This window comes from Giraffa tippelskirchi, chromosome 1 (genome assembly GCF_054371585.1).
Source record: "Giraffa tippelskirchi isolate mGirTip1 chromosome 1, T2T-mGirTip1v1.2.pri, whole genome shotgun sequence".
NCBI lineage: Eukaryota > Metazoa > Chordata > Mammalia > Artiodactyla > Giraffidae > Giraffa > Giraffa tippelskirchi.
The window spans coordinates 53,315,900-53,340,866 of record NC_137275.1 but is presented as its reverse complement, the minus strand read 5'-3'; the positions used below and the strand labels follow the sequence as shown (position 1 = coordinate 53,340,866).

At 38.9% G+C, this 24,967-nt stretch overlaps 2 protein-coding genes across 5 annotated transcripts in view; both read left to right on the top strand.

Moving 5' to 3' along the window:
* The first annotated feature begins 1,418 nt into the window (after nt 1–1,418).
* On the top strand, nt 1,419–17,711 carry LOC145546114 (uncharacterized). 2 transcript variants are annotated; one of them, XM_081592031.1, is made up of 4 exons: nt 1,419–1,923; nt 7,130–7,193; nt 15,628–15,710; nt 17,372–17,711. In XM_081592031.1, exons 1-4 carry the CDS (start codon nt 1,436–1,438, stop codon nt 17,403–17,405), a joined length of 669 nt encoding a protein of 222 aa, XP_081448157.1. In that variant the 5' UTR covers nt 1,419–1,435; the 3' UTR covers nt 17,406–17,711. The 2 variants fall into 2 exon arrangements, with proteins under 2 accessions (XP_081448157.1, XP_081448165.1); XM_081592039.1 differs by lacking the exon at nt 17,372–17,711 and adding an exon at nt 16,208–16,532.
* The window catches only part of N4BP2 (NEDD4 binding protein 2), a 52,917-nt gene continuing 45,400 nt past the window's right edge, over nt 17,451–24,967 (top strand). For all 3 annotated transcript variants that reach the window (XR_014082503.1, XR_014082501.1, XM_081591988.1), the window contains exons 1-2: nt 17,451–17,711; nt 21,776–22,919. Coding sequence is in view for 1 of the 3 variants with exons in the window: in XM_081591988.1 (XP_081448114.1) it covers nt 17,486–17,711; nt 21,776–22,919 (1,370 nt within the window). In the remaining 2 variants the exon portion in view is untranslated. The remainder of the gene's footprint in view (nt 17,712–21,775; nt 22,920–24,967) is intronic.

Genomic DNA, 24,967 nt, shown 5'->3' with positions numbered 1-24,967 from the left:
ATTCTTTAATTCCTCAAGTGGCATATAACACTGTTATTAGTCTCTTTTAATGGCTGTTAGGAGGCAACATAATGTTAAGGTTATGTAGATCTTGAGATTTTGTTAACACTTTTGCTGTTTCGAAATTAATAAAAGCATTAATAGAGGTATTTGCATTGTAATTTCTAAACAGGGGTTCAAGGAAACTTTTCAAAAATACAAAAATCACAGAAAGGGGGGTAAAAAAATCCTCCTTCCCAGTGTGGTTGGTTTCATTAGAAAATTGACCATCCCGAGATCTCTGCTTAAATATTTCGGGTTTCTAAAAAAAAAAAACAAAACCCCTAGAATGTTTTCGTGAATTAAGTGTTCCAATTAGACCTAAATGAAGATAAAAATTCACCTACATTTCCCCCCAAATTTCCATTCAGTTTAAAGCAATTACTATAACAACATCGACAGACTGTCTCTTCGATGTCTGTCAGGGGACTATTTCGTTTCTCTACGAAATACACTGATGACGGAACAAAAAGTAATTGCAAAGGGAGGGGAACAGAGGGAGGGGCAAAAAACGAATATAACCATAATCACCACTACCGGAAAACAAGGGGGAAAAAATTCGTGTACCTGAAAACACTGAACATTTCGCGATAGAACACATGAGCAGGAAATCAAGGAAGGTAGAATTTAGGAGGAAAGAAAAAATGGAGCAGGCTTGGGTGACGGTCTAATAACACAGTGATCGCAAAAGCGAAGAAAACCTCGTTGCTTTTTCTCGGCACCTGAAAACTGAAGCTCTAAGCAGGGCAAAGGTCAGCGCCTGCGGTCCTACGTTGCGAACAGGCTGTTTTTTTTTGCTTCCGTCAGCTTGTTCAGAAGGCACATGGGCCGCGCGGGTTGGTACTAGGCAGACCTCCGTCCCTGCCGCGGCCGCCGCCGACCTCTTTGTCTCCCGGCTCCAAAACGGCCACGCCGCGTCCGACTCCCGAGCGCGCAGAAGGGCAGGGGGCCGCGCGCCCGGAAACCTCCCGCGGACAGCGCGGCGCGCGCGGAGGCGGGGTTCGCGCGCCACCCGCCTCTGTAGCCTCGCTCGCCCCGAGTCAACTGCCCAGTTAGGCTACGCCGAGGCCGCCTGGTCCGCCTCGTGGTCGTTCTCAACTCGGGACCCGCGACCTGGCGGGCCCGCCCCGGCCAGCGAGTACGACTTTGTGTTTCTGTTTTTGCTTTGGGGGATTGGAAGAGAGTGAAAGAGGCTTAGGCACGGCTGTGGTTACCGCGCAGTTTATTTCCGCAGAAATTTCAGGCCCCTTATTGCTACGTTCACTAGCTCACAACGACTCCCGCCCTCCTCGAAAACCCGACACATTGGAAAGGGCTTGCTCCTCCGTGTGACCCCACGACAAGGGAAGGGGGAAACACGTCAGGCTTTCGCTCGAGGCGGGGGAGGGCGGGCCCGATGCGGCAGAACAGGCCAGGCCGGGACCCGCTCACTGAGGGGAGACGGAGAGGCGGGAGCCTGCGGGCCGGGGTCACAGGGGCCGGCAAGGCGGGGCGGACCGACGCGCCCCAACTGAGCCCGGGGACGAACCAGAGGTCGCGGCTCGAAGCCGGTGGGGGCGGGGGAAGCGGAGAGCAGCGATCCACCTGGGCGACGTGGCAGCCCTTCCCTGCTCTCCGAGACCCCTCCCCATTCGGCCGCCCACCCGCCCTCTCGCGGCTGGCTGCTGTGAGGCTGTTCTTCCCCGGCCGGACGGAGAGCGGCAGTGTCTCCCCGCCAGGCGCCCGCCGCGCGTGTCCCCGCGGCGGCCGTCGCGCTCGCCAGCCCTGCGCCGCGCCGGAGAGCGCTGTGGTGGCGGCGGGAAAGGGCTGCGGACCCGCGGCGCCGCGTCGCACACTCGACGACGCGGCCTCGGCCTCGACGCCCACCGCCTGCTTCTGGAGCAGGTAAAGGCGGCGGGTGGGAGGCGGAGTGGCAGGGCTGGGCTGAGGGTCGGGAAGAATGGAATCCCGGGGTCCCCAAACCCGAGCGGAGGGCCTGAGGCAGCAGCGGAAGGCGCTGCGACCGAAACCCCAACTCCCGGACGTGGAGGTCCGGCGCGGCCGTCTCCAGTCCGGCCCGCGGGCCCGGTCGCCCGGACGGAAGGGAAGTGAGGCGTCGGTGAGAGGCGGGCCCTGGCTCGCCGCCCGAGGTCGGGCGAAGGCGGAGGCAGTCGCCGCTTTCCTGGCCTCCCAGTCCCAGGCGGGCCTCCGGGCCTTTGACACACCCCTCTCGCCCCCCCGGGGCTTCCCTGTCAGTTCCCGCTGGGACTTGACCTGGCGGCCCTCCGAGCTCCTTCGGCTTTCCCAGGCGGAACCTTCTTGGAACTTGGGGCCACCCTCCGGAGCACGTAGCCCTAGCACAGCCGTTTTATTTACTCACTTCAAATCCAAACACAGCCTCTCACTCCGCACGTTCCGATTTTGGGTACTGTGGGGAGGCATTCCCGGTTACTGGTATCTGTGTCTCTTTGATCGTCGTCCATACCACCCTCCCCCACGGCAACTTTGATCCTCACTGACTCCCTCCTTGAACACTACTGTGATCCGGACTCTCCAGGGAGGTCCCTTTGAAAATCCGTCTTCGGTAGAGTAAGTCATCCGACCTGGGGCAGTTTATTCCTCAAGCTCTTTTGGTTAAAACGTGGTATTTTTATTTTTATTTTCTTTCTCTCTCTCAGAAAGAGAGAGTAATTTAAAAAAATGTAAATGCCAGATCACGCTCAGTGTTGGCTTGGAAGAATCTTCTTTTCTGCAACAGTCTTTAGAACTAGGATCTGATATTTGTGGCACGGACAGGTTTGTACACATTCTCGCCATGCAGTGGTTGTAATGTCTCCATAGCACAGTTCTGACTTCAAGGCAGGATTGGCTGGTTTTTCTACTCGGCATCTTTAAGCCAATCAAGAAGCGCTGCTTGCCTGGAGACTGGATAACTCAGAAAAGGTGGGATTGGTTGAGCTCAGAGAAGAAAATCTTGGAGATGAACCTGGCTTCTCAGAAAACAGTGACTGATTTGCAGCTGCCTCTCGCCCCCCGCTTAAAAAAATGTGTTTTTTTTTCATCTCAGCAGCAGCTTTTTCATTCTATTTTTATTATTTCCATTGTTTTTCTCTCAGACGCCTGGCTCTCTTTTGTAACTCATTTTAACCTTCATCTTTCAATTTTCAATGGAAGAATTCTTAAAAGCTTTAAGAAATGTAAACGTCATGTGTTTGTGTTTTGATAATCAGCGTGGTTCAGTTTTCTGACTTTGCCCGATTTGCAAGGTCAGAAATTAAATAAACATTTTTTTGTTCCTTTGCCAGAGCTTTATTATTCAAGTGGCTATGCTAGGACGGCGGGGTGTGGGGGCTACAGTGATGGAGGTGGTGTAAAGAAGAGGAAAGAAATGGCTGCTTTTCTATGAGAATACTACTCTTTAGTTAATGAAAAAAGATTAACGTATAAAACAAAACCCGGGACAAATCAGCATTTAGTACTTAACGAATGTCAATTTGTGCACCTGTTGACTTTAGCTGCTTTGAAGGGGGTAGTAAAGAGGACTAAATACTGGACTTCATAGAAAAAGTGGGCTTAAGTTATGGAATATTTTCTCTTTATTGAAGTAAGCATAGTATCTGTATACAATAGAGGCTAAATAAATAGTATCAGTGAAGGGGCATTTTTTTTAATACTATGTGAGGATTTTCTCTTAAAATCTCTCTTTTCTTCATGATTATCTATGGTTATGCATCTTTTGATATGCAAAGCAGTAACCATTTATAAGTCAATGTGAATTTTAGAAAAGAACTACCATCTTTGCCTTTCTTCTATTCAGCTTTTTATATGCAAATTCACATTGTAAGTCTTGGGAAGAATTTCAGTTTGTCAGATCAAACATTGGATCTTAGCAGATCACATTATTAAATGCCTGTAGTAGTAGTTTTATTAGGAATTAAAGAAGAGATTGAATTTTTTTTTATATATATTTACCATGCCAGACAATGAGTAAGCCAGGTATCATTAGGATTATATCTGGACTCTTAATAATGATCCTTCCATCTTTTATTGGATTTTTGTAGCTGTATCATTTAATCTTACAATGTTACTTCAATATGATACAGTATTTAGTAGAATGAACTTCCCCCATGTGTCTTTAAAATTTTTTAAAAATATGTTCGCTCTATTTATTAAATTTAAGAATTAGCTTGGGAGACTGACATGAATAATATTTAATTTTTCTGTTCTGAAGCAGGCTGTCTTTTAAAAAATTTTTTCTTTTGTCTTCGAATTTGTTTCTTCTGACTGTAGTGTCTTCACTGTTCTCCCTGCCTTTCCCCCCTTAAACTCTCTGCTGACCTACTTCAAAATTTAGGTGGTATATGTTGTAAAGTTTGCTTTGCTTTCTTCTCCCAGCAGAGATAATCACATACTCATCATATTACCTCTGAACCTTTAACATATTTTCACTATCCACTTACTGCTATATGGAGCTACCTCCTCCCTGTAGTAACTGTGAGTTTCACTGAATTTTACTCAGTTTTTTTCCCCTAATTCTAGTTCCAAAGCTATAGTTGTGTAGGTATTAAATAAATATTGGCATAAATAAAGGAGATTTTTTTTTTCTTTTCTTTTTTTTTGACCTTGCTGCATGGCATGTGGGATCTTAGTTTCCCAACCAGGAATTGAACCTCAGCCCCCAGCAGTAGAAGTTCAGAGTTAAAGAAGATATTTTGCTCTTAAAAAATATTTCTCCCAGTTACTATCTGTATGTTGATAATTCTTATATCTCCAACCCAGAGCTGTTTCTTGATAAATTGACTCAGGTTATCATCTACCTTTGTAACACGTTGATTTGTATTCTCTCACAGGTGACTCAGACTGGGCATATCCCAAACTATAGTTATTATCAACCTTCCCTTTCCCAGCCTCAAACCAAAAATATGAAACAAACTACCTCTTCTTCCTAGGGGAAGATTATATGAGATAATGCATATGTGGTGAGAATTTGGTAAATAGTAGGCACTGCTAATAATAACTTGGCAGAAACCTGGGCTGTTCCTTTCCTTCTTTTCATTTTGTGATAGATCACTGAGCCCTGTTGGATTCCTGCTCCTTAGTATCTCTCCTTTTTTTTTTGGCCACATTGTGAGGCCTACAGGATCTTCATTCCCTGACCTTCATGTTCCCAGCAGTGGCAGCTTGGAGTCTTAACTACTGGACTGCCAGAGAAGTCCCGTCTCCTTAATATCTCTTGAATGTGTATCTTTTTTCCATTCCCAGGCTACCATCCTACTCAGTAGTTAGCATCATCGCTTACCTGGATTGCCACAGTAGCCTCCTAAGTGGTTATCCCTGCTTCCAGTCTTGCCTTCCCATCCACTTTATCCCACTGTAGCTGGAGTAATCTAACACGTTTAAACCCTTAACGCCTCAGCTCAAAACCTTTTTTGTGTGTGTGGCTTTTCTTTGCCTTCAGGATGAAGTCTGAACTTCTTAATTTGGCTTTCAGGATCATGATCTGGCACTGTTAACTTCTTCATTCTCTGTCACTTTTTCCTTTTGCCCTCAATATGCTAGTTATTCAGTTACTTCATTTCTTTCTCAAGATGCCAAGTTTGTTAAATCTAGGCTTGAGTACAGTTTTCCTCTGTCTGGAATGCCTTCCCTTGCTCCCTGCTTCCCTCCCCTTTGGTTTTGTTAACTCATACTTATCTTTCAGATCTCCATAGAGGTGATGCCTCCCCTGGGAAGCCAGTCCTCTACTTTCCCTAACATTGTACATTCTCTTTGTAATTGCTCATTGTCATCTCACCATGTCCTGGTTAGAGTGTAACAAAAGAAAGAAGTAAACTGATTACCTTAAACCATGACATGAGGAATTTCCCTGGCTTTCCAGTGGCTAAGACTTCTCCCTTCCACTGCAGGGGGCATGGGTTGATCCCAGATCCTTGAACTAAGATCCCACAAGCTGCAGCCGTGAAAGAAAAGAGATGTGGTTTGTGTAGAGTGTATTAAAAGGGAACTAAATAGTAATATTGGGGTTTACCTAGTAGGGAAAAAAAAACATATCTGATAGATGCAAGTTTTCTAAGTAGGAAAGGCATACTCTGTAGGTCCTTTTACAGCTTTAATTAAATGTATCTTTACATATAAAGATGCAGATCTTAGTTCCCCGACCAGGGTCAGAGTTGGCAGTGAAAGCACAGAGTCCTAACCACTGGACTCTCAGGGAATTTCCAGTTCTTCCTGTGCTTACATCTGTGACACTGGCACCATCTCTCCTACTGCGGTATGCTTCTCCATATGTTGGGACCTGGTTCCTGAGCACAGACTTAGCTACTTCTGTCAGAGGCTTTGGTCACGTGCCTGTCCCTTGACCAATTCCTGCAGCCGAGGGGATGAGGTATATGCCTGCTGCTGCTGCTAAGTCGCTTCAGTCAACTCTGTGTGACCCCATAGATGGCAGCCCACCAGGCTCCGCTGTCCCTGGGATTCTCCAGGCAAGAACACTGGAGTGGGTTGCCATTTCCTTCTCCAGTGCATGAAAGTGAAAAGTGAAAGTGAAGTCGCTCAGTCATGTCCGACTCTTCGAGACCCCATGGACTGCAGCCTTCCAGGCTCCTCCGTCCATGGGATTTTCCAGGCAAGAGTACTAGAGTGGGTTGCCATTGCCTTCTCCGGAGGTGTATGCCTGCTGCTGCTAAGTCGCTTTAGTCGTGTCCGACTCTGTGTGACCCCATAGATGGCAGCCCACCAGGCTCCTTCGTCCCTGGGATTCTCCAGGCAAGAATACTGGAGTGGGTTGCCATTTCCTTCTCCAGTGCATGAAAGTGAAAAGTGAAAGTGAAGTCGCTCAGTCATGTCTGACTCTTCGAGACCCCATGGGCTGTAGCCTACCAGGCTCCTCCGTCCATGGGGTTTCCCAGGCAAGAGTACTGGAGTGGGGTGCCATTGCCTTCTCCAGGTATATGCCTAGTTCAGCCTAAATCATGTGATATGCTTACTTATATGGCCAGGGGTCTGTTAGCAGAAATTAGGCCCCTGGTGGAGTAGGGGAGAAGGAGTTCTGGGCAAAGAATATTCATTCTGAATCTTAACCACCGTTCTGATTTCAAATTTATTTTCCTAGGTATTTTATTCATGGGAAAGAGATGCCCTGTATTATGGACCTGAGTAGTCTAGCTACTGAAATGGTAAGTCCAGTATATTAAAGAACTAAATTTTTGGTTTGTGCTGGCATATAACAAATATTTATTAAGCTCTTGTTTGCTAAATAAGAACATATTGTGAGATGCTTATAGACTAGCAGTCTAAACAAATAAGTACACAGATACTCAGATAGAGGTATATTTAAGGTGCAGCAGTAGCTCTGTGTAAATCAGACTTCCAGATAGTGGAAAACTTTCTTGAAAGAAAGTTACTTTAGCCAAGAAATAAGGGTTGGGTAGGATGGGGTAGAGGGACTTTTGCATGGAACATGTGTGCACAGAGATGTGAAGTGGTCTACTTTGGGAAACAAATAATTAGATATAGGAGAAGCAGAGAGTACCTGAGGAAAACTAGAGGAAGAGAAGAGTAGGGGTAGGTAAGAGGCCAAATCATAGAAGTCCTTGAATGCTTTACAATTGGAAAGTTGGAACTTGGTCTTGAGAGCTGTGGAGTCATTGAAGCATTTTAAGTTGGAACTCTCAGGACTGAAGTGCCTAAGTGTAGTGTCCAAGTAGATATGTCTGTGAGGCTGAACTCACAGAGACATCAGTGAGTAGTCCTGAAGAGAGATCTTAGTTCCCTCCCTAAGAATTGAACATGGGTAGCCTGGATGAAAACCAGGCTAGAAAACCACTAGATCACCAGGGGTTGGTGTCTAGAAGCAAAATGGCCCTGACTCTTGCTCCTGTGTGAAAGCAAGAATGTTTCAAGGAGGCAAAAACTGTAAAAAACAGATAAAAGTTTATTATTAGAGACACAGCACCACAAGTGGGAGAGCACTTGTTTATTTTAAACTTGTTGATATAAGACTGAAGTAAGACCAAGCATGCACACATGCGCAAGGCAGAAATACACGTTGGGAGAGTAAGTGTATGAGGAGGAGCACAGTAAAGAGGTGATCTAAATCATTTATATAGGATAGTCTTTCAAGGTCTTTGTTTACCTTTGGTGAATTATCTTGTTCCTTTTTCCCATCTGACCTGTCCTATGACCTTCTCCAACATGTGTGTGCAACTTTTTGCTAAGTTGGATTCCACCTCAGAGGCCTGTGGGGGTGTGTCCACACTTATTAAGGGGTGGTTGCTCTCTACTTTTTTGACCCGCAAGGAGTCTTCCTACTCATGTGCAGACAGAGAAGTTTTCCTTGACTCAGGAGTGATTATCTTATCTGTTTACTTCAACAGAGCTCAGCTTTTGCTGGTAGCTTTTATCCTTGGTAGACTGTCTGGGGGAAACAGAGCTTCAGTTTTACTCTGCTTGACAAACACCAACTATCCAGCCCAAGGGCCTATCTTATCTCCTACCTCAAGGCAGTTAACTATATTGGAGTTTGGGAGAGAATTCTTGGCTGGAGTCATAGGTATTGAAGCAGTGGGTTTGGATGGACCTAGAAAAAGGTGGTGGAGCAGATGATTGGGAATAGAACCCAGGGTAGCAATGATACTTGAAAGAGGGAGCAGAAGAAAAGAGATCAATGATGGAAACTGAGAAGGGGCAGCCAGAGAAAAACTACTAGATGTAGGGGACAGGTTATGTTGGATCAAGAAGTCAACAGAAAGTGGGAAGTTGCAACAATAAACTTTTAAGAAACAAACTGCTTAGGAAATACTGGGAGTTTGGATAGTCTGAGTTAAAAATTCTCCTATTAACTCAGTGAGTTAATAATTCAGGGTGCACTGAGAAGTCAGATTTCAAACAGTTTTTCCAGTACAGGAATTTGAACTTTTTAGAACTAGAATTTTTAAAGGTAGGAGAGGATAGAGTCTTTTTGGTGGGAGGTAGTTGGTAGGAAAGAAATGATTGAGGAGGGCATGGATATGGTTTATGTACAATCAGTCATATTGGGGTGTACAGAGAACATAGGGTATTTTGCATATAGTTTCTGGAGCTATAAAAATTCAATAAATCAATTTTAGATCATTGATTTTTTTTAGCCTTTCTTTTCTAATATATGCATTTGTTTGCTCTTCTACGCATGACTTTAATTGTATCTTACAAGTATAGATGTATAATGTTTTTATTTGTTTAAAATATTTTATAATTATTAATAATTATTTTACAATCAGTATTAATATGCAATTTACATAATGAATTCGTCTCTGATGTATTGATGTATGTTTCTTAATTTTCATATAATTGGGTTTTCTAGTTATATTTTTGCTATTGATTCTAGCATAATTCCATGTGACCTTGAAAATAATATTCTGTGGTTATTGGATCTGGTGTTATTTAGATACTAAGTCAAGTTATACTTACATAACTCAAATCTTTTATGTCATTACTGCTTTTTCTCTCCGTTTTCTTTCTCCTTCCTCTCTTCTATGTGTGTGTGAGGAGCAGGGTAGTGGCTGAGGTGGGAACCTCCTTGTTATAGTAGTTACAGAGAGAGGGCTTTTACTAGTTGAATACAAACTTAGAATTGCTTTATCTTCCTGGTGGATTAGACCCTTTATCTTTGACTTTTATCATTGACATTGGTTACTGGTGATTTAGATATGAGCAATTTTTAGTATAGTGATAGAAATGGTGGGGCAAAATCATGTTTAAGAAAGGATGAAGGGGAAGAAATTGAAAACAGTTACTATATGTTATACATATTTTAACTTTTTTCTTGATATACAGGTATTTTATATTTAAATGTGGTTAGATGTGTTAGTACTTCTTTTTCTTTATGGCCTTCAGTTTGTGCTTTCTGTAAATAAAACTTCTTAACTTTCTAAAAGGAGATATTCATTTGCCTCATGGAACTTATATTCTAGAACAGTACTTATGGAAAAGTTCACATGTGATATGATAGTCATTAACCACATGTAGCTATTGAGCACTTGAAATGTAACAAGTATGACTGAGAAACTGAATTTTTAGTTTTACATACTCTTTTTCAAAATTAAACTTTTTGAGATTGTAGAGTCACATAACTTTTTGTTGAGTCACAACTTTTTGAGATTGTAAAGACATACCCATTTGAATGCAGAGTTCCAAAGAATAGCAAGGAGAGATAAGAAAGCCTTCCTCAGTGATCAGTGCAAAGAAATAGAGGAAAACAATAGAATGGGAAAGACTAGAGATCTGTTCAAGAAAATTGGAGATTGGAACATTTCGTGCGGAGATGAGTACAGTAAAGGACAGAAATGGTATGGACCTAACAGAAGCAGAAGATATTAAGAAGAGGTGAAAAGAATACACAGAAGAATTATATAAAAAAGATCTTAATGACACAGATAACCACGATGGTGTGATCACTCACCTAGAGCCAGACATCCTGGAATGCGAAGTCAAGTGGGCCTTAGGAAGCAACACTACAAACAAAGCTAGTGGAGGTGATGGAATTCCAGTTGAGCTGTTTCAAATCCTAGAAGATGATGCTGTGAAAGTGCTGCACTCAACATGCCAGCAAATTTGGAAAACTCATCAGTGGCCACAGGACTGGAAAAGATCAGTTTTCATTCCAATCCCAAAGAAAGGCAATGCCAGAGAATGTTCAAACTATTGCACAATTGCCCCAATCTCACATGCTAGCAAAGTAATGCTCAGAATTCTCCAAGCCAGGCTTCAACAGTACAGGAACTGTGAACTTCCAGATGTTTAAGCTGGATTTAGAAAAGGCAGAGGAACCAGAGATCAAATTGCCAACAACCGTTGGATCATCAAAAAAGTAAGAGAGTTCCAGAAAAACATCTCCTTCTGCTTTATTGACTATGCCAAATCCTTTGACTGTGTGGATCACAATAAACTATGGAAAATTCTTCAAGAGATGGGAATACCAGACCACCTGACCTGCCTCCTGAGAAATCTGTATGCAGGTCAGGAAGCAATAGTTAGAACTGGACATGGAACAATAGACTGGTTCCAAATCAGGAAAGGAATACATCAAGGCTGTATATTGTCACCTTGCTTATTTAACTTATATGCAGAGTACATCCTGTGAAATGCTGGGCTGGATGAAAAACAAGCTGGAATCAAGATTGCCTGGAGAAATATCCTCAGATATGCAGATGACACCACCCTTATGGCAGAAAGCGAAGAAGAACTAAAGAGCCTCTTGATGAAAGTAAAAGAGGAGAGTGAAAAGGCTGGCTTAAAACTCAACATTCAGAAAACTAAGATCATGGCATCCGGTTCCATCACTTCATGGCAACAGATGGGGAAACAATGGAAAGAGAGACTTTATTTTTTGGGGCTCCAAAATCACTGCAGATGGTGACTGCAGCCATGAAATTAAAAGATGCTTGCTTCTTGGAAGAAAAGCTATGACCAACCTAGACAGCATATTTAAAAGCAGAGACATTATTTTGCCAACAAAGGTCTGCCTAGCCGAAGCTATGGTTTTTCCAGTAGTCATGTATGGATGTGAGAGTTGGACTATAAAAATGTTGGGCACCAAAGAATTGATGCTTTTGAACTGTGGTGTTGGAGAAGACTCTTGAGAGTCCCTTGAACTGCAAGGAGATCGTACCACAGTCCTAAAGGAAATCAGTCCTGAATATTCATTGGAAGGACTGATGCTAAAGCTGAAACTTCAATACTTTGGCCACCTGATGCGAAGAACTGACTCATTTGAAAAGACCTTGATGCTGGGAAATATTGAAGGCAGGAGGAGAAGGGGACAACAGAAGATGAGATGGTTAGATGGCATCACCAACGGGATGGACATGAGTTTGCGCAAACTCCGGTAATTGGTGATGGACAGGGAAGCCAGTTGTGCTGCATTCCATGGGATCGCAAGGTCAGACACGACTGAGCTATTGAACTGAGAGTCACATGCAGTTGTAATAAATAATACAGAGAAATCTCCTGTGCTCTTCACCCAGTTCCCCTAATGAAAGAAACATGTGCAAAATGACTTACGGCATCTCAACCAGGGTATTGATATTAATACAGTCAAGATATAGGACATTTTCATCACCTCAAAAAATCCCTCAAATTCCTTTTCATAGCCACATCCACTACTCCCTCTTCCTTCCTCCTCCTTAACCTTTGGCAACTGTTAATCTGTTCCCTATTTTTGTATTTCTGTCATTTCAAGAATGTTAAGTAAATGAGGATCATTCAATAGATAGCCTTTTGGATGGACTTTTTTTACTCAGCCTAATTCTCTGCAGTTTCATCCAGGTCTTGTGTGCCAATAGTAGGTTTCTTTTTATTGCTGACTATTAACTTCATGGGATGGAAGTAACATGGTGTATTTAACTGTGGACCCATTGAAGGACATCTGAATTGTTTTCTGGTTTCTGGTTATAATGAATAAAGCTGCTATAAATATTTATGTACAGGTTTTTGGGTAAACATAATTTTCTATTTCTCAGAGAGAAATGTCCATAAGTGCAATTACTTAATTGTATGGTAGTTGCAGATTTAGTTTAAGAAACTGCCAGACTGCTGTCCAGAGTGGTTTTATCATTTTACATTCCTATCAGCAGCATATGAGCTATCCTATTTCTCTGTATCCTTGCCAGGATTTCCTATTGTCATTATTATTTATATTTGCCAACTTAATAGATGTGTAAGTATTATGATATCTCATTGTAGTTTTAAATTGGCATTTACTTAATGGCTAATGATGTTGAAATTCTTTATGTACCTGTGTGCCATCTGTATATCCTTTTGGTGAACCCCTCCCCCCCCATGTTCTAGTTTGAATTGCTTGGTTTTTGTTTTGTTTTTTTTTTTTACTTTGAGTTTTGATAAAGTTTGTTTATATATTTTGGATACTAGTCCTTTGTCAGATACATGGTATGCAAATATTTTCTTTCAGGCTGTCATTTTTCTTTTTATACTCTTAACAAGATTGTTCACAGAGTAAAAGTTTTAAGTTTGGATAAAATACAGTTTTATCAGTTTTTCCTTTTATGGAGCATACGTTTGGTGTTTTTGCCTAGCCCTAGATCCATAAGATTTTCTTTTTTTTCCTGAAAGTTTTATAGTACTATGGATTTAAGTCCTTGATCCATTTTGAGTTGTTGTTGTCTTTTTTTTTAAATAAAGTGTGAGACTTAGGCCAAGGCTTTTCTTTTTCTATCTGTGGGTGTCTTATTTGTTCCAGTTCCATTTGTTGAAAGGTTATATTTTCTCCATTGAATTGCTTTTGCATTTTTGTCAGATGTCAGTTGGGCATATTCATGTTGGTCGCTTCTGTTTCCCAATCTGTAATCTGCTGTCAGATCTGTATGCCTGTCCATCCACTGATATACAGTTTTGATAAGTGTAGCTTTATAGTAAGTCTTAAAATGGAATCAACTGAATCCTTTTACTCTTTTAGTTTGACTAGCCTAGTTCCTTTGTCTTTCCATTTAAATTTAGGAATAATCTTGTCCATATCCACAAAAAATCTTGCTGGGGTTTTGATAGGAATTGTGCTAAATCTGTATGTCAATTTGGGAAAAATTGACATCTTTACTATATTGAGTCTAACGGCTCATAAATCCACTCATCTACTTTTTTGAAAATTTTCATCACTATTTTGTATTTCTAGCATACGTCTTTATATATGTTTTGTTAGGTTTATTCAGAATATTTCATTATTTGAGGATTTGTGAATAATATTGTATTTTTAATTACAATGTTCATGTATTCATTGGTAGAATATATAAATACAGTTGTTGCTTTTGCTTTTGTGTATTTAGCTTGTATCCTTTGCTGAACTCATGTTAGAGATTTTGTTGATTCCTTGGGATTTTCCACATAGATAGCTATGTCATCTACAAATAGGAAAGTTTTATTTTTTCCTATTGAATCTGTATATCTTTTATTTCCTTTCCTTCCTTTACTTCACAGGCTAGAACTTCCAGCGTTGTATTTCGTAAGAGTGGTGAGAGTGGAAATCCTTGCTTTGTTCTCAATCTTAGGATGAAAGCATACAGTATTTTACTATTAAATGAAATGTAATCTGTAGGGTTTTGAGGAAGTTCTCATATATTCCTATTTTTGGGGTAGTTTTTATCATGAATGGGTATTGAATTTTGTCACTTTTTTCCTTCACTTATTCATACAACTAAGGTTTTTCTTCATTAGCCTATTAATATAATGGGTTATACTGATTTTTAAATATTGAAAAGCCTTGTATCTCTGGGATAAACCTCATTTAATAATGATGTATAATTCTTTTAAAATAAATTGCTGATTTCTATTTGTAATATTTTCTAAGGACTTTTATGTCTGTATTCATGAAGGATATTGGTTTGTAGTTTTGTTTTGTTTTTTTTTTTCTGGTAATGCTTTGTCTGATTTTGGTATCAGGGTAACAGTACTGACTTGATAAAATGAATTAAGAAGTGTTCCTTCTTCTATTTTTGAAAGAGACTATATATGGTAGACTTCTCCATTGAAGGTATTCAGGTCTGAAATTTCTTTTTTGGCAATTTGTAAATTGTGAATTAAATTTCATTAAAAATCATAGGGCTTTTATCTATTTCCTGTTGAGTGAGTATGATAATTTGTGTTTTTTGAGAAATAAATATTTCATATAAGATGTCAGACTTCTGTATGTACATTGGTTCATAGTATTCTCTTAGTCTTTTGATGTCTGTAGGGTCTAGAGTGATTGTTTTTCTCTTTTCAGTTTTATTCATTTCTGCTCTGGTCTTTATTATTCTCTTCCTTCTACTAGCTTTGGGTTTATTTTGCTGTTCTTTTTTTAGGTTCTTGTGGTGGAAAGTTAAATTATTGATTTGAGACTTTTCGTCTTTTCTAATGTATGAATTTATAGTTATAAATTTGCTATAAATTTTTGCCATTGCTGCTTTAGCTGTGTCTTACAAGTTTTGATATGGCATATTTTCATTTTCATTCATTTTTGTATATTTTAAAATTTTCCTTGAGACTTCCTCTTTGACCCATAGATTATTTAGTATATTACTTATGTTCCAAGTGTTTGGAGATTTTTGTATTATCTTTTTGTTATTGATTTTGAGTTTGATTTCATTGTGGTCAGAGAACATACTTTATATGATTTCAGTTCTTTCAAATTTGTTGAGGTTTGTTTTATAGTCTAGGATATGGTCTATTTTGGTATATGTTATTTGGGTTCTTGAAAAGGATATGCATTCTGCTGTTGTTGAGTGGAGTGTATAGGTGTTGGTTAGATCCTTAAATGATGGTGTTATTGAGTTCTTCTGTATCCTTGCTGATCTTCTGTCTCTTTAGTCTTGTTGAGAGAGGGGTGTTGAAATCTCTAACTATAATTATAAGCTTGTCTATTTCTCCTTTCAATTTTGTCAATTTTTGTTTCACTTAATTTAGTAGCTCTGTTTGGTGCCTACACATTTAGGGTTGCTCTGGATTCTTGTCAGACTGATCCTTTATAATTATATAGTGTTCTCTATCTTTGCTGATTTTTTTTTTGCTCTAAAATCTACTATATCTGATATTTATATATAAAATATAATTTTACTTAATTTTTACTAATTTAAATTTAAATAGGCACATGTGGCTGGTGGCTGCCATATTGACATTGCAGTCCTGGAAGATGGAGAGAGCTATGACACAATAAATTTAATTAAAAGGTAAATTTTATGGAATGTAGAAGGTGTTAAGGGAAATGGGTAGTTAACAGAAAAGGGAGATTGGGAAAGAAAAAGTGGGGAATATGACTTTAAATTAGATAATCAAGGAAGAAATCATTGAATGTGGTACTTGAGCAAAGATTTGAAGGAGTAAAAGAGTTAGCAATGCAAGTGTCTTGGGAAAAAGTATATTAAAGACCAAAAGTGGAAGTGGGACATAGTAAGAAATTTAGCTTTCACTCTGAGTGATATGGAGAGCCAGTTGAAAATTTAAAGCATACTCTGACTCGTTCTGACTTATGTTGTATGGAGATCGTTTTGGCTGGTATATTGAAAATAGACTGTAGGGAACAAGAGGTGTAGAAACAGGGAGACCATTTAGGAGACAGGAATACAGATGGCGGAAGACTATAGCCAGACCACATGTTTAGAGCAGGTTTCAGAGAAAATATCAGACAGTTGGTTTTAGATAATGTTACATTTGAATTGTTCATTAGATAGATCCAAGCGGAGAAAGCAAGTAGATTGTCAGAGTTCTCCAGATGTATGAGTCCTTGCCCTTGTGGAGCTTACACTTTACTGGAATATGGGTAATAAATAAAACAAGTGGATGAAACACATATACTCTTTTAGAAGGTAAGCTTTATGGAGAGAATTCAAGTAAGGAAAGAAGGATAAGTGGTGTTGGACAACTGACTTCCTGAGAAGGTAACAATTAAGTAATGATAGGAAATACATCTTTTAGATACCTGGGATAGTAGTAGTTTAGGTAGAAGGGACCAAATATAAAGGTTCTAAGATGGAGCATGACTGATGTTTGAAGGACAAGGAGATGAAGGATGGCTCGAGTGGCATGAGCAAGGGAAAGAGGAATAGGGATGACTGCACCAAAGTAAAAAAAGTCTGGGTTATAGGCCATTTTAAGGGTTCTGACTTTTATCCTGAGTGTAATGGGAAGCTAGTGGATAGTTTAGCAGAAGACAGGTGTGATCTGACCTGTGGTTTAACTGAGTCACTCTAGTTGTTGTGCTCAGTAGACTGAAGGGGCAAGGGTGGAAGCAAGGAGGTTAAGAGACTTTTATACTAATCCAGGCAAGGCTGTGGTAGCCATGGAAATGGTGAGGAATGATTGTATACTGGATACGTTTTGAGGGTTGCATTGACAAAATTGACTTACTAAATTGGATGTGGGATGAGTAGAGTCAAGAATTATTCCAAGATTTTTGACCTGAGCAGTTGGAAGGATAGAGTTGCCTTAATTGAGATGGGAAAGACTAGGAAGAACAAGTGTGAAGTATGTGATAAAGAGCTCAGTTTTGGACATGTGAAATTTATGATGCCTATTGGACATCCAAATAGGTGTTCAGTAGGCATCCTCTTTATGAATACCGTGTTGTTGTTTTTTTAAATGAAGTAATTGTGCTAAAATAGTGTACTCACCATTCTGAAACTATATTACATTTGTTAATATCTTAATTTTTAACATGTTCAATCCTGAAAAACTTGAATATTTTGGAGAGGGAAATTGTTTGACTGCTCTTGGACTTTGCTGCCCACCAGAGCTGATGGTACTTTCTTAGAGTTAAATAAAGATGTCATTCCAATTTTAGATCTGGAACTATAACTGTAGTCTGAGTGTTTCAACTTGCTTTCTATTTTAGGTCCTTTTACTACTGGATTGTGCAAGATATTTAACCCTATTTTCTTTGAGGTATGACTTAAATATCAAACATCTTAAATAAGAAAAGGGAAACATTTTAGTTTTGGAAGTCAGAATGCCAAGGAGAAGGAAAAATCTTGGGGGAAATCCTTTTCGGAAGACCACAAACTCTAAGGAAGTTGTATCCAGTGTTACTAGTCATGAGGAGCCAACCACTACTCTTCCTTCCATGTATGAGACAAAGGTTGATCAGGAAGAACTCTTCACCAGTGTCTCAGAGATGTTTTCTGATCTGGATCCTGATGTAGTGTATTTGATGCTTTCTGAATGTGATTTCAAAGGTGAGAAAAGTTTAGTTTGAACCCTTTGCATTTTATAAAAAGGTTTTATGTACTATGCCATGACCAGTAGTAATATAGAAAATGACTACGTTATTTCTATTTTGTTCATCACTTTTTGAATATCTGCTGTGGGTAAGGTACGAAGTTTAGTATTATGAGGGATATAAAGAAGAATAACTCATCGTTTCTTCTTTCAAGAAATGTATAGTTCTAGGTATAAGATGTATGTGTAGATTTCATATTTTATGTTTTATTTCCTTTTATCTTCCCTCTCAAAAAGATTGGCACTATCGCCGTTTTGGGCCAGATAATTCTTTGTTGTGAGTGGCTTTCCTGGGCATCATAGGATGTTCAGCAACATCTCTGGCCCGTACCCATTAGATGCCAGTGGCACATCCCCTATCCCACCCCCGCAGTTGTAACAATTAAAAATGCCTCTGTATATCATCTTATGTTCCCTGGGGGACAAAATCGTTCCCAGTTGAGAGCCGTTGACCTAGAGTACTATATAAAGAGAGGGATTTAAAAAACTGTTTTGTTGTACTGCTGTATCTCCATGCCCCTAAATACCAAATGACTCGCTTGGACCTCAGTAAATATTTATTGAGTGAAAAGGTAATTATAATTATGGGAATGAGAGCTGATTAAGAGTTGAGGCTAATAGACCAGTGTGATTTTAAATTGGCTTTGGAGTCAAGAAAACTAGGTTGATTTTCCAGCTCTACCTCTTAACCTCTTTGGGTTTCAGTTTTCTTATCTGTTAAAGAGAAAAATACTAGTATGTACCTCATAGGACTTTTTCAGTAAGGATTGAGTTTTTGTTTTGTTTTGATAAAGTCTTCAGTGTAGTAAATTATTAATGACTTAATAAATTGTTTAGATGTATGTTTGCAGACGAGAAACTTATCAAATTTAAATGGATGAGTAAGTTAAATATTGATGTTTAGTATTGCTATTGGCCATGATTAGTATAAGTAAAATGGTTCTAGGTTTGGGGAATTTTGGTAATGGGGTAAACTTCAATTTTTTTTTTATATTCCACAGTCTGCGATGTGAGTCTATCTTATCTATCCTGTTATGTATGCAGAAAACCAGTTTTCAGCCGTCTATATGATGCTCAGAAATAATAGTGTTTACAATTTTACTTGTGGCTTCAACATATATTTCCTAATTTTGGTGTGTTTAAAATTTATTTTTGCATGTACACAAATAGCAATGAAGAAGTACAAGGAAAATATCAATATGTTACCCTTGCTAAGTCACTTCAGTCGTGTCCGACTCTGTGCGACCCCATAGACAGCAGCCCACCGGGCTCCCCCGTCCCTGAGATTCTCCAGGCAAGAATACTGGAGTGGGTTGCCATTTCCTTCTCCAATGTTACCCTTACATCCTAACAAAAAACATTTTTCTTTTCCAGGATCTTCTCTATACCGTGTTCATAAATGCTGATGTTTGAGTAGTTTGAGTAATAACATTTATGACGTTGTATATTCTACTTTTAAAACTTAACCTAATATAAGCATTTTTTTCATTTGTCTGCAGTCTTTATATATTTTTTAATAGCTTTCTAATATTCTGTTGGGTTATTATGCTCTAATTTATTTAATTATAGCTATGTTTTACATGAATAATTAATATTGCAGAGAACATCTTGGTATGAATAACCTTTTCCGTCTTTTGGCTTTTTCCCAATTCCAAAGTTTTATTTTCTTCTATCACAGGGTAAGGACAGTTTTTGGCTCTTGGAAACATATTGCTGAATTGCCTACTAAAGAGGTGTGGCATATGGTTACCAGGGGTGAAAGCGGAGGGATGGATAAATTCGGAGACTGAGATTGACATATACGCATTACTACATATAAAATAGATAACTAATAAAGACCTACTGTATAGCACAGGGAACTCTTCTCAATACTCTGTAATGACCTGTACTGGAAAAGAATTAAAATAAAGAGTGGTGTATGTATATGTATAACTGATGCACTTTGCTGTACAGCAAAAACTATAACCCAACATTGTAAATCAACTATACTCCAATAAAAATTAATTAAAAAATAAATTTACCTTATAAAATAAACAAATGTACCAATTTGTAATGACACTAGCACTGTATAAGGGTTTCATTACAGCCTTATCAGCATTGAATGGTATTCTTTTAAGATTTTAGGAATCAGATTTTACCTTTTCTTAATTTTTTTTTTAGATAAAAAGAAATGTTAACATTTTTATATATGATTGTTTATTCTTATATTGTGTGAATTGTTCATGCGTTTTTCATCTTTTTATACCATTGTTTTAATTTTTCTCAACACTGTAAAAACTTCTGTTTTATGTATATAATTTGATCTTTTACTTCTTTTTAACATATACTGTTTTTCATTAAATACACATTAATTTTTTTGGTTGATCTTTTGTGGTTTTTCTATCATGTAGTTTTTTCTTAGAAATTCTTCTTATATTTGCTCCCCCCCCACCTTTTTTTTCCCTTTTTTCCATGTTTATTGCTATAGTCTTCTAACTAGTCTCTCTGTCAGGCTTGCCCCCTCCAATCCCTCTTTGTTTTTCTTCTTAAGGGAACACTAATTGGGTGCTTACTAGGTGCCAGTCCTTGTGCACAGCCCTTTTTCATGGATTATCTCATTTAATCCTCACAACAACCCTATGAGGTAGGTATTTTTGTTATCCACACATTGCAAATGAGAAAATCAAGGCTTAGGAAAGTTAACTAACTTGTTCAAAGTGTTCGTGCCAGCAAGTAGGAATTTAAATGTCATTCTGATTCCTGACCAGAGCTTTTACCTACTGTGCTGTGCTGTCTCCACATTTATCTTCCTTAAGATAATACACAAAAATAATATGAAAAAGCCTCAGATTTCAGATGCTTAACAATTCTAATTTCTCTGTATTTATGTTATAATGGAAAGAGCTCAGCATTGGAGCCGACACAGCAGTCCTGACCCTGTCACTTATTATCTGTGTGACTTGGGCTAAGTTAATGTACTTTCTAAACTTCATTTTCTTCGTCTCTGTACTGGGGTACTATAGCTTGTAGTATAATTTGAAGATTCAATGAGACGACAAAACATCTAGCCCAAATGCTATGACAGGTAGTTTCCCTTCAAGTTCCCTTAGAAAATAAAATTAGTATTTCTTACCATGAAATAGAGGACCCTTCCCAATTTTACTTCATTTCCCTTTCCAGTTTTATCTCCTTCTCTTATCTGCCATATTACTGTGTACTTGCATTCCAACAAACTCAATAGCTTAAACATGCTGTTTGTTTTCAGGACTGGGTTTGCCTTTCCCTTCTGTATTGACAAGTTTCTTTTTGATCTTCAACTCCCAGTTTACATATCACCTCATGTGAAATCTTTCCTTACTTTCCTATAAGGCTGCCTAGGCATTTGTATATTATTAAGAGTGTGCAGTATTTAATCTATATTATAGTATAATTGTCTTCTAACATCTTCAGTTGCTTCCATTAGACTGTGAAAATCCTTTGAGTGTAGTAAAACCTATACCTTATTCATCTTTGTACAAAGTATGTCTGATATGTAGTACATGCTCATGCATATTTTTTGTGTTAAGTGAAATTCATAGTATGGACCATATAAACAAATTAGATTTATTAGAATACTTATTAATAAATAAAATACTTCATACTTAAAACAGCATGTAGTAGGTAAGTATTTGTTGATTAAATCAACTGGTTTTAGGATCTTTATAAACAACCCTAAAGTATACAGTTCCAGATATTTTTCTTTTACTCAATAAATTCATCAGAGAATATCTACTTGATGGCAGTTTATTAGCCTAGTTTATTACTGTTTGTCTGAAGGTAACAACATTGCATGTCTCCATTATTCAAACCTTTCACTATACAGACTTATATATTAGTAAAGTGTTAAGTTAAAAATGACTTGAATATTTATAAATTTCTTGAAATTTCATTCAATGTAAAGTCAGTGTAATTTTATGTGAATTTTAATTAAATTATATTTTACTATTTTCAATCCATATAGATATATTTTATTGTTGTTATTGTTGTTTTTATTGTTGTACAGTTGAAAATGCCATGGATTGTCTATTAGAATTATCAGCCACTGATGCTAAGATAGAAGAATCGTCTTCAAAAAACTTCGTTGCTTCTGAGAAACAAGTAAATGCAGTGGAATGTGAAATAATGGAAAAGTATCTTCCAGAAGGAGAGAGTGAAGATTCAAAAATGGATTCATTTTTGGACATGCAGCTAACTGAAGACTTAGATTCCTTAATACAAAATGCTTTTGAGAAATTGAACTCTTCTCCTGATAACCAAGCATATTCATTTTTGCCTTTGCAAGATGTTAATAATTTTAATGACCCGAGTTCATTTGTAAGTTCAGATTCAAGTAATATGACTCCCATTCTTTCTACCCAAAATATGGATTTGAACAGTGAAAATTTAGAGCATTCTGTCCCTGCATTAAGTTCAAATTCCTTAACTTCACGTTCAGTTTCAAATGGGTCCAAAAGTTTTACAAAAGATAGCACATTGGCATTGGAAGATTCTCTTCTCAGTAGCTCTTTACATGCAGATAATGACACTGTGATGGATGGCAGCAACCAAATTCAGAAAGAGCTTTTGGAATCTGAGTGTGTGAAGACTCAGTTCTCTCAAGCCCCTGTAGATTTGGATGCCAGTGAGCTTCAGGCTCCTCTAAACCTCGCTGTCCAAAATCCAGGGCTGGATACAGGTACAGGTACAGGTGGAGATCAGAAATCCATGTCTGTCCCTGATGTTTTTGCACCTTCTGAAGAATTCAGTTTCCAGCCACACAAACATACTGAACTGCCACCAAAGGGGAAGGATGTGAATTACTGCCCAGTACTAACCCCTCTCCCTCTACTGCTGCCGCCTCCTCCCCCTCCACCAATGTGGAATCCAATGATTCCTGCTTTTGACCTCTTTCAAGCAAACCATGGCTTTGTAGCTCCTGTTGTAACCACAGCTGCACACTGGAGGCCTGTCAACTATAAGTTTCCACCCCCAGTTATTTCTCATACTTCCCCAACAAAGGTATGGAGAGGTAAAGAGGGAACAAGTGCTTATCAGGTACAAGAAACGCCAGTTTCTCAGGTTGTAAGAAAGAAGACATCATCTTATGTTGGACTAGTTCTTGTTCTTCTCAGAGGCCTTCCAGGATCAGGAAAATCTTTTTTGGCAAGGTATGAGGTTTAATTGAGTTTAAAAAATGAGTGTAATTTGTGAACTTAAATATTTATAACAGCTTGAATATGTGAAAAGTTTTTACTTCATAGAGATGTTTACTAATTTTTTCTAACTTTGTAGCTAATAGCACTGTTTTCTCCAGAAGTTTTTATTGAATTCTTTTGTCTTAGAATATAATTTTGAGAGACAGAATAGAAGAAAAAAATTAAAGATGATTTCAAGATTGTGAGCTTGTAAAATCAAAAGAAATAAGTTCATGTGGAAGAGAACTAATTTGAGTGGGAGAAAGATGAATTCAGCTTTGATTATATAGATAAAGGGACATAATTGATTTTGAATTTAAGGAAGTCTTAACAAGGATAGTTGGAAATTTGGAATTGTAGCATGTTGTTAAATAAAGTTTTAGAAATGTATAATTTGAAGGAAGAGAACATAGGATGAACCATTGGTAATCAGAGAACTTCAAATTTTCAGTGATTTTTTTTTTCTTGCAAAATGTGGTACCCTCAGTTGTTTTATCTCATATATCCCATCTATGTGCTTTTTGTAGTTAAGATATGTTGTGGATGTCTTGGTCTGAGAGACCAGAGTCAGGGTTAGAGGCATTTTTGTTATACTTTCAGTGATACTTGTTAAAGGGTGGTGTTTTCAAAGTTTCTTCAATCCTCTTCTTTAAATTTCAGAATATTTACGTCTAATTTATTTTATTTGCCAGTTTTTCCCTTTTCCTTCTAAGTTTTATCTGTTTTCTCTCATGGTTTGCTGTTCTCAGCTGAGTCTTTTCTATTTGATCCTAGGTGTATCTAATCTTTGGGAATACTCATGTATACCTTGATAAGCTCATTTTCAGTTGTTTTTTTAATGTCCTTTCTTAGTCTGGATTTATCTTCCAATAAATTTCCACATATTCTACTCATATATTTATAAATATATTCTTCTACAGACATAGGCTTTCTCTTTGATTTAATGACCACAAGAATAGGAAATAATATTATAGATATTACAGTCAATTATGATACTTCATTTTGTGAAAGATTGAAACAAAAGGGGGTACCTTAAAAGGTAATAGAGCTGTGACACAGGTTTGAGGAAGTAGGTTTCAGAGGCCTTAGAGCCAGAGGCCAGAGAAGGCAATGGCACCCCACTCCAGTACTCTTGCCTGGAAAATCCCATGGATGGAGGAGCCTGGTAGGCTGCAGTCCATGGGGTCGCTAGGAGTCAGACACGACTGAGCAACTTCACTTTCACTTTTCCCGTTCGTGCACTGGAGAAGGAAATGGCAACCCACTCCAGTATTCTTGCCTGGAGAATCCCAGGGACGGGAGAGCCTGGTGGGCTGTCGTCTGTGGGGTTGCACAGAGTCGGACACGACTGAAGCAACTTAGCAGCAGCAGCAGCGGAGCCAGAGGCAGCTACAGTTAGAGATTAGGAGGAGGAAGAAGTGTTTGTCACAAAGTCGGAGCTTGCTAATATTTGAATGAAAAGAGAGAAATAACTGGGAAGTGCAGAGAGAGGCAGCTGAGTTTTCTCAGAGAGAGTGGTCCACAGTGTTAAGCTGTTGTGCCCAAGGAAAATGAAAGATAAAAAAAGACTTTCGGATTTATTGGAAAGAAGGCCACGAATGGCTATCTTGAAAAATGTGTTGCCCTGGAAGGATGGAAGACCTTAAGACCTTGAAAAAGCATTTATACTAAAGCAGTTAAGGAGAGAAGTTGGATAACAGTTGAAAAGGGATCTTTAAAGTGTGGTTAAAAATTCAAAAGATAGCTGAGATAGATGTGAAGTGTCAGAGGGGAAAGCTTAGAGATAGAAGATAAATATAGGAGTCTTAGAAAGTGAGATCAAGTGAGCATTCACTACAATGTAAGCTTCATGAATGCAATTTACCGATGGATGCTCAGGGATTAAAACAGCATCTCTTTCTCTTAAAGTGAGAGTGAAAATTGCTCAGTTGTGTCCACCTCTGCAACCCCATGGACTATAGAGTCCATGGAATTGTCCAGGCCAGAATGCTGGAGTGGGTAGCCTTTCCCTTCTCCAGGGG

What these genes read in the sequence shown, in the direction of transcription:
- LOC145546114 (XM_081592031.1), top strand. Translation starts at nt 1,436, where the DNA reads ATGCGGCAGAACAGGCCAGGCCGGGACCCGCTCACTGAGGGGAGACGG. An exon ending in ACCGCCTGCTTCTGGAGCAG is followed by an intron (nt 1,924 to 7,129) that starts GTAAAGGCGGCG and finishes TTATTTTCCTAG; the next exon opens with GTATTTTATTCATGGGAAAG. An exon ending in GTAGTCTAGCTACTGAAATG is followed by an intron (nt 7,194 to 15,627) that starts GTAAGTCCAGTA and finishes AAATTTAAATAG; the next exon opens with GCACATGTGGCTGGTGGCTG.